At 38.2% G+C, this 10,000-nt stretch overlaps 1 protein-coding gene across 3 annotated transcripts in view; it reads left to right on the top strand.

The window, feature by feature from the left end:
• Positions 1 to 10,000, top strand: part of atm (ATM serine/threonine kinase) — a 537,450-nt gene that overhangs the window by 39,832 nt on the left and 487,618 nt on the right. For all 3 annotated transcript variants that reach the window (XR_012391237.1, XM_073924330.1, XM_002664557.5), the window contains exons 18-22: positions 1,104 to 1,186; positions 3,108 to 3,272; positions 3,516 to 3,591; positions 8,345 to 8,475; positions 8,565 to 8,679. Coding sequence is in view for 2 of the 3 variants with exons in the window: in XM_073924330.1 (XP_073780431.1) it covers positions 1,104 to 1,186; positions 3,108 to 3,272; positions 3,516 to 3,591; positions 8,345 to 8,475; positions 8,565 to 8,679 (570 nt within the window). In the remaining variant the exon portion in view is untranslated. The remainder of the gene's footprint in view (positions 1 to 1,103; positions 1,187 to 3,107; positions 3,273 to 3,515; positions 3,592 to 8,344; positions 8,476 to 8,564; positions 8,680 to 10,000) is intronic.

Raw genomic sequence — 10,000 nt, 5'->3', positions numbered from 1 at the left:
GCTCGAGCCATCTCAGCTGACTTCTCTCGATGTGGAGGAGCAGCGGCTCTACTCCGAGATCCTCCCAGGTGACAGAGCTCCTCACCCTGTCTATAAGGGTGCCCCTGCCACCCTGCGAAGGAAACTTATTTCGGCCGATTGTATATGAGATCTTGTCCTTTCAGTCATGACCCAAAGCTTATGACCATAGGTGAGAGTAGGAACGTAGGTTGACCGGTAAATCAAGAGCTTTGCCTTTCGGCTCAGCCCAGTCTTTACCACAACGGACCGGTACATTGACTGCATTACTGCTGCCGCTGCACCAATCCGACTGTCAATCTCACGTTCCATCCTTCCCTCACTCGTGAACAAAATCCCAAGATACTTGAACTCCTTCACCTGAGGTAAGGACTTTCCTCGAACCTGGAAAAGGCAAACCACCTTTTTCCGGTGCTGATTCTCATCCCAGCCGCGTCACACTCATTTATTCATTTGCAGCAGTCTAGCTGGTGCTGGTGTTGTGTAGCGAATTGCACCCCTTCCATTCAATTTTCGAACTCCTATTTCCAAACCCTACCCCCACACCTAACCCAACCCTACCTTACAGTGACAAATGACAAGAGGCATAATATGGCAATGTGGTGGAGATGCTGCTTTTTATTTATTTATTCAGCCTTGAATAGATTAGGTACTAACAATGACATTGTCAGCTTCCAAAGCAATAGTGACAGGAGATAATCAAAATATGTTAAGAGATGCAACATTTTTGTCAGATATTCAGCTGATCACTACACTGGCCAATTAGACAAGATCACGCTTTTCAAAATGATGAGCTTTGTATATATTGCAGAAAAAAATGAAGTGAGGCAAAGAGAAAGGGGAATCATGTGTGTGGTAAATTGTATTTTTTTAAACATGAACAGTGTAAAAATTGGATTATAACACAATTTTAGCTGTCATATAACTGCATTAAATAATTTGAACTAATATTGATTGTTCATAATTAAGTAGTCAGACTCTTGATTATTGTCGTGAAATATGGTCCACATCTTGTTGTAGTATGTCTTGAATGTATTAAATTGTAATGTCCTCCATCTAAAGTCTTTCATTCTTGTCTTGCGCAGTATCTGTCCTTGCTGAAGAAACTCCCAGCTGAAGTCGCATCTCTGGATCCTGAAGAATTTAATGCTCTTCTCAGACCTCTAGCGTAAGGATATATCCATTTCGCTTATCTTTTATGATTATTATATTTTGTGATGATAGAGTGCAGCCCTAGTTTATATATACACTCACCGGCCACGTTATTAGGTACGCCTGTCCAACTGTTAACGCAATTTATACTCAGCCATCACATGGCGGCAACTTCATGCATTTAGGCATGTAGACGCGGTCAACACGATCTGCTGCAGTTCTAACCGAGCATCGGAATGGGAAAGAATGTCTTGTTGATGCCAGAGGTCAGATGAGAATGGCCAGACTGGTTCAACCTTATAGAAAGGCAACAGTAACTGAAATAACCACTTGTTATAATCGAGGTATGCAGAAGAGCATCTCTGAATGCACAACATGTCCAACCTTGAAGGGGATGAGCTACAGCAGCAGAAGACCACACCGGGTGCCACTCCTGACAGCTAAGAACAGGAAACCGAGGCTACAATTCGCACAGGCTCATCCAAATTGGACAATAGAAAATTGGAGAAACGTTGCCTAGTCTGATGAGTCTCCATTTCTGCTTGGACATTCGGATGGTAGGGCAGAATTTGGCATCAACAACATGAAAGCAAGGATTCATCCTGCCTTGTATCAACAGTTCAGGCTGGTAGTGGTGGTGTAATGGTGTGGGGGATATTTTCTTTGGGCCCATTAGTACTAATTGAGCATTGTGTCAACGTCGTATAGTTGAAGTCAGAATTATTAGCCCCCCCTGACTTATTAGCTCCCCTGTTTATTTTTTCCCCAATTTCTGTTCTGTTGTGGGAAGATTGTTTCAGCACATTTCTAAGCATAATAGTTTTAGAAACCTATTTCTAATAACTGATTTATTTCAAATTTGCCATGATGACAGTAAATAATATTTTACTTGATATTTTTCAAGACACTTCTGTACAGCTTAAAGTGACGTTTAAAGGTTTAACTAGGTTAATAAGGTGAACTAGGCAGGTTAGGATAATTAGGCAAGTTATTGTTTAACGATGGTTTGTTCTGTAGACTATCGAAAAAAAAATAATTAGCTTAAAGGGGCTAATAATTTTGTCCCAAAATTGTTTGTTAAAAAAATTAAAAACTGCTTTTATTCTGGCCGAAATAAAATAAATAAGACTTTCTCCAGAAGAAAAAATATTATCAGACAACTGTGAAAATGTTATTGCTCTGTTAAACATCATTTGGGAAATATATAAAAAAAGAAAAAAAGTCAAAAGGGGGCTAATAATTCTGAATTCAACTGTGTATATATATATATTGCAACATCAAAGTTGGATTTTCAGCATCAGTGCTCATCAGCTTATCAGTGTCATGTGACCCATCAGAAGCTTTCTAATATGGTGTTAATGTGATAACTCTTATTTATGTGGGAACTGTGATACAGTTTTCAGGATTATTTTACAAAACTGAAAATTCTAAATTCACCATTTATTTGAAAACGATTTAGTAAAAAATGGTCTTGTTCTCTCTTTTGGTTAATTTAATTGGTTCTTGTTTTTTAACACAAAAGATAGTCTTAAGAATATTGGAAACCTGTAACCATTGACAACCATAGTAGAGAAAGCAAAAGCTGTGGAAGTCAAGCCTGCGTTTTTCAGTATATTTTCTTTTGTGTTTAACAAAACAAAGCAAATCAAAAAATGGTTTGGAAAAAGTCAAGTTCGGGTAAATGATGACTCTCAATTCTCAATCTTGGTTCTTGCGTCAGTGCCATTGGAAAGCAGCAACATTGTATTTTTGACTATTTTTAGCATTGATAATTTCTCAATGTTTTTACCAAATGAGAATATCAGAAAGATATTTGTATTTTTGATTAAATAAAGTGACTTCTTTGAGAGACATTAAAATCAAACCTATGTCTCACTTTTAACCATTAATGCATTACCGCATCTATTTTTAAATTAACTTTATGGTGTTCCACACAGAGACGTTTGTTCTCTATATCGGCAAGACCAGGAGGTTTGTTCTGCCATCCTTTTCTCTCTTCTGCCATCCATCCGCTGTCTGGGTCTGAGTTCTTCTGGGAGTGAGCAGGAAGAAGACATGGCAGATATTAAAGGCAGTCTGCTGAAAGTCATATCAGGATTCTGGTGAGTAACATACTTTTTCCTCTGACGCCACATGTTCCCACCTTCATTTTACAAAATTGTTCTTCATAGGACACAAAAACATTTTAAACTTTGAATTTGTTTTGCTTTAATACATTTTTATCACAATCACATAACCATGTAGCAGGTATTTCTAGAAATATATCACCTTATTCGAAGATTAGGTATCATTCAACTTAAAAAGAGAATTTAAAGATGCATTTTGTTTAAATTCATTCCATACAGCTTCCTGGGGAAATCTGGCAAATGTACTTCCTCTGTGAGGGTAGCATTAAGGCAGTGTTTACTGGCTTTGCTTGAGGTAAGTACTTTATCACATTGTTCTTGTGCATGGACACATATTTTTTTTATATTGTGTAACTTCATTAAACAAAGCAGCCCTCCTTACAATTTATATGAACTGCACCCAGTCAAATAATTTAAGAATGTGTAATTATGGTGGCTTGAGAATACTAACATACTGTCATAGTAGATAAACTTCTTCTTCCTCTTCTTCTTAGACTATTTAAAGAATGCATCTCCTCCTAGACCGTTCATACTACAACCACCAAACTAACTCCAGACCTCCAAACTGGTCTGACTCGCATTGCTATATCTTTTCCAACTGATCCGACTTACCGTTTTCCAAAAACTGACCCGGAAAATTAGAAAAGTCCCATTGACTTTACATTGTGACCACATAACTTTGCGTCAGACTGTCATACAGACTTATGGTTGGGCTCATTTAACTCAGACTACTAAGTTCGCCCAACTTGATTTCAAAACAATGATTTCGAGGCAGAGAAAGAGGGAAAGTGCTGTCATCGCAGCGTGCACCTAAGGTTTACATATGGTGTCCTCCACCATTCAGAGGAATTTGTGGGTACAAATTTTTAGTTCATTATTTATTTTTGCTTGTGAATTTTTCAGGATTGTATAGCAAAACAGAATAAACTAAATAAAAAGAATAACAGCCTTAAATATTTTCCACTTAAATTACAAATTTAGATTACAAAACCATAACAGTGAATGAATCATTTTTAACAACTGGCATAGGCAGTTTTTGGGCCCTATCATACACCCGGCGCAGTGTGGCGCAAGGCGCGGCGCAATAGTCTTTTGGTAGTTTCAGCTTGGCGCAAGAGTCGTTTTGAGGCGTTGCGCTACGCTGTTTAAATAGCAAATGCATTAGCGCTCATTTGTGCGCCCATAGGCGTTCTGGTCTAAAAAGGAAGGCGTTCTGAGGCGGACCGCTGGCGCGTTGCTATTTTGAGAAACTATAATAGATTTTTCATTAGACCAAAACTAACCCGTCTAAACTCTTACTTTTTCAGTTCATTCATAACAATTTGCTTTTGTATAATGTTATTATTATTAGCAGTATTATTTATTATATCCATATTCATATTTGTTTTATTAAAAACAAGCTTAGATTTGCCCACCTGTCAGGTTTTAGACCATATGGGGCACAGCATGTGTTTTAGGATATAACTCAGGTTTTTGAGCACATTTTGTTATTAAAGGTTTCCCTATCCAAGAGCGAATGTGAAAGTAGTTCCATTATCTCTCATTCTCACGCAGTAGATGCTCTGTTTAACAGTTTTCTGTTAAAAAACTGTTAACTGTTTGCTTGTGAAATGCTCATTTTTCTCCACTTAGACTTACTTTGCGTCCTGTTAATAGCGAATGCGCTCTTGGCGCGACGCAGCTGACTCTTAAAGGGAATGGGAGATGAGACTTTAATTGGTTTATTCTTAAAACACACCTATAACTCATTAAGAAAATAAACTCAACCCTTTTAGATCATGCGCCATGGCGCAAAGCAGGTTTTCCCGTCCTTAAATTAGCAAAATGCGTTCTGACACGCCCTGAAAGCGTTTGCGCCCTGCGTTTTGCGCTCTGCGCATGGACCGTCAAAATATAGCCCATAATTTCAAGCTAACTCAACTCAATAGCTCCATGGAAAATAAGCAGTTTTAATCCACCGCTGTAATTCCTATATCCCAAACCCTTTATCAACATTTTTAATACAAGTCATTATTTTAAAGATTATGACTTGAGAATATGATTTTACCTAAGCTCTGTACTCTTCTCCTTCTCTCTCGTGCTGAGTTCAGGTGACGGAGTGTTGTGAAGTAGTTAAGCTATCCTCAGTTTAATGTACAGTGTTAAACTGTCACAGGAATATCAGTATATTAATATAGGCAGGCGAAGCAGTGGCGCAGTGGGTAGTGCTGTCGCCTCACAGCAAGAAGGTCGCTGGTTCGAGCCTCGGCTCAGTTGGCGTTTCTGTGTGGAGTTTGCATGTTCTCCCTGCATTCGCGTGGGTTTCCTCCGGGTGCTCCGGTTTAGGCAAGTTAACGATGGTTTGTTTTGTAGACTATCGAAAAAAACATTAGCCAAATGGGGCTAATAATTTTGTCCTTAAAATGGTGTTTAAAAATTATAAACTGCTTTTATTCTAGTCGAAATAAAACAAAAAAGACCTTCTCCAAAAGTAAAAATATTACCAGACATACTGTAAAAATTTCCTTGCTCTGTTACTCATCATTTGGGAAATATTTAAAAAAGAGAAAAATATTCATAGGGGGGCTAATAATTCTGACTTCAACTGTATGTTGCCTTTTTTTAAAGTAGACTCTAGGCTATTGCATAAAATAATTTTTTTTAAAAATGTAGCCAGCATATCACAAGGGTTTGTGTAGTAGCAATGACAGTGGAGCATTAATTAAATCCTTTTTTCTCGTGGAGCGAAACAAACGCTGCAGAGTTGTGTAGCGGATGAGGACTCACAAAAATATACAATTCATTTATTTTTGTTGGAAGAAAAAATTATTTGGAACAAATTTCCTTTCATACAATTTGTATCTTAGTTTTTGTCGGTCAGTTATCTACAAAATAAGAGTAACGAATAACCTTTGAAGCGATGTTCCTAAGGGTCCGCTATATACCGCTGCCAAAACACAAACTGGTCTGCTAAATACAATTATAATATAAATAAAATAAAAGTGAAATATTCAGTTTGGAATAATGTATCTTTGTTAACTGTATGATCAAAATTAAAAAAGAAGCTTACATTATCAATGTTTATGACAAACATCCATTGATCGGTCAGTTTCGCTTTCGTTTAATCGAAGCGTTTGAACATTTGAATATTTTAGGCATAGTAGTTAAAAGACTGCATAACCAATGATTGAACTTATCCACCTGCGACCCACCCATAATTAAACATCATGCAGCTGGCTTTTTGATTACCTGAACCGCATATTAACAGCTGCACCAGTGTAATTCTACATAATAATAGCAGCACCAGCAGATATAACAGGGTTTGTGCATAACAGAGTTTTATTCTTCTCCAATATCCAATATTAAGAGAGTGCACACTTGATTATTACTTCAATGTGGAAAGTCATGGACACATCTCACAGCACAAAGCATAACTTATCCTTTAAATGTCCATGCTTAATATGTCATTGATGAGGTCTGTCTATTGAAAGGGTTACCTACAATGGAGTAATTCTTAATGTTCCTGCTATGTAGCGCATATATACGAGCAATATCAATCGAGTAGCAGAGCGATATGGCTGTATATTGGCACTGGGGGCAGGCGTGCGTTAGCACGAGGCCGATATTCCTTAGTACCCCCACCAGTGCAGATATACAGCCATATCGCACTGCTGCTCGTGGGATATTGCGTTTATACAACAGTTTGATGACATAATTGTGTATACAAAAACAAAATCAAACATGGAGAGTCTCAAAAACCCTTATGTATGAGGTACTACTTTCTTCCGCGTTGGATTCAAATTATAAACTGACAGTTAAACAGCTGAGCAAACATCTTTTAAAGATTCTAACGACATTTTAGATCTGTAGTGTCTGCTTGTTGCTGCCTGTGTGTGGGCGGAGTAATACACAAAGGGTAAAGAGGCTGTACGGGTGCTGATATTGCTTATATATATCACGACTATCAGCCAATCAGATTCGAGAACCAGACAGAACCGTTGTATAAATATATATATATATATATATATATATATATATATATATATATATATATATATATATATATATATATATATATATATATATATATATATACACACACACACACACATATATATTTTTATGCACGGTTAACCAACATCCGCAGTAACAGAAAATCCGTTACAGTCACAGCCCTTTTAACCACTTTCCTTCATGTTTCCTCTGTTGTGTAGCGCAATGGTTCTCAAAGTGGGGGTCGGGACCCCCGAGGGGTCGCGGGACAATGAAGGGGGGTCGCCTGGTGGTTTCCAAAAATCTATTTATTTTTATTAAACCATAAGAATTACCATATTTTATCCATAACCTTCTGAAGAGAAAAAAATAGTCGTATATAACATATATGGTTACTATAGTAGCTTATAGTTACTACTTCTATTGGATTGCAACCCCTGGGGTAATTACATTGTATTAATGACACCGCAAAAGCGTCAGATGCAGCAGATTTCATAACACCCGGTTAAACTTTGTGGCCCATTTCCAGCTCTCATACATTAAAAAAAATCAAAAGAAGAATAGACTTGGGTCCATTGGTTTGTGTGTGCCATTGCATGCAAGGTTTCTGTATTTATAACCACCTCAGAGGATATAGGGGGTCGCGAGTCACTGGCATTGACATTTTGGGGGTCGCGGCCTGAAAAGTTTGGGAACCCCTGGTGTAGCGGATGGGTACTCACAAAAATGATTGTTTACCGCGTCAGCATCAACTCACGTTTTTCCCTCTACGTCATTAAACTGCGAAGAAGTACCACATTGTCGCAAGTTTAATGACGTACAAAACGAATGTTTACATGATAGTCGCATTGTCACATATCTGATTTATTTCTGCATACAAAGGAGGCCTGAAACTAATGTCTGAATATCTGATTGCATGCGTTTTTTTCCGTGTTTACACCATCATAGAACAGATCCGATCTGTGTCACATTTGAGCAAAAAATTGGAGCTGGGTCACATTTAACTGCTTACCCACTGCCAGTGCTCATGAGATGTGTGTGGTCTAGCTGCTTCACCTGCTGCTTTTTTTTTCAAGGCGGACCCTTGCTGCAAATGGGCGGTGCTAACACTGAGGGAGGAGGAGCTTCCAGTCTCTGCCGTTCTTTCATCTCTTTTGGCAGATTCCCATCAACATGTGTGTATGCTCACAGCACTGTCTGTGGAGAGGTGAGAGGTCACTTTCTCTTCATATTATTACAGCTATTGTAACCCTGCTCAGTTGAAACTCATCTTCTTTTATTCATGAAAAATTCTAGCTTGTTCCTTAAAAAAGCACTCCATAGCAGTAGGAAGATGATGCTTCCTCTGAAGAATCAGCAGACGGCCTTTGAGAATATTTACCTCAAGGCTCAGGAAGGAATCAGGCGGCAGGTAAAACTCTACTTATTTAGTCTTCATATTAAGCAAAAATGTTCACAAAGTCTTTGATTGCAGTGATTGGAATAATTTGATTTGATATGATACAAAAGTTTCCCAGAGATGGATTGTGGCTGGAAGGGCATCCGCTGCGTAAAAACTTGCTAGATAAGTTGGCGGTTCATTCCGCTGTGGTGACCCCGGATTAATAAAGGGACTAAGCCGACAAAAAAATGAATGAACGATACAAAAGGCGAAGCAGCGACGCAGTAGGTAGTGCTGTCGCCTCACAGCAAGAAGGTTGCTGGGTCGCTGGTTCAAGCCTCGGCTCAGTTGGCGGTTCTGTGTGGAGTTTGCATCTTCTCCCTGTGTTTGCGTGGGTTTCCTTCAGGTGCTCCGGTTTCCCCCACAGTCCAAAGACATGCGGTATAAGTGAATTGGGTAGGCTAAATTGCCCGAAGTGTGTGCGTGAATGTGTGTGTGGATGTTTACCAAAGATGGGTTGCGGCTGGAAGAGCATCCGCTGCGTAAAAACTTGCTGGATTAGTTGGCAGTTCATTCCGCTGTGGCGACCCCGGATTAATAAAGGGACTAAGCCGACAAGAAAATGAATGAATGAATGATGTGATACACAAAAAGCTGGGAAACTTCAGTGTTGGATGACACAGCGCCACAGCATTTTTAAGCAAAGTTTTGTTTCAGTTTTAATGCCGCTGCAAATATTTTAAAACTTACATATTTAATCATTTTACAAATGTCTAAATATTTAAGTTATTAGGCCATTTATTATCACAGAAAAAGGAAGGATTGAATTTTAAATGTGTCATTGTTACAGTGCAGTTATACAAATAGGTACTAAGCTATGCTCATGTTTATCATTTGTAACGAATTACAAAATTATGTAATGTATTACAAGGAAACTGTAAAATATTTTTCTACCAATGTTTTTAAATGTAACCCTCTGGGGTCTGAGTATTCTGAATGGTAAGTTCAGACTTTGCAAGTTTGATATGATAAACAAATTCCAGATTTCCGAGGACACGTCAGGTAAACCTTCAAAGGCATCAGTGTAGTTTATAACATCACTCATATCACCCTTGCTATGTAATTTTACTATCTTAACAATAAAATGAAAACATGATATGAGGAACTGCCTATTTTTATTTTGATATAAACTTAACGGACACCAGAAATGTTGAGGCGTCGTGTAGCTGCATATTAATATGACCGTCATATTTACTGTATGCATATTTATTACAAAACAGAGCCTATAACATTACTGCCTCCTTTCATGTTTTCTAAGATTTCAAGCAAACCAGCCTGAAGTAAATAACAT

Source organism: Danio rerio, chromosome 15 (assembly GCF_049306965.1).
Source record: "Danio rerio strain Tuebingen ecotype United States chromosome 15, GRCz12tu, whole genome shotgun sequence".
NCBI classification, from domain to species: domain Eukaryota; kingdom Metazoa; phylum Chordata; class Actinopteri; order Cypriniformes; family Danionidae; genus Danio; species Danio rerio.
This window is presented reverse-complemented; position numbering and strand designations above follow the sequence as displayed.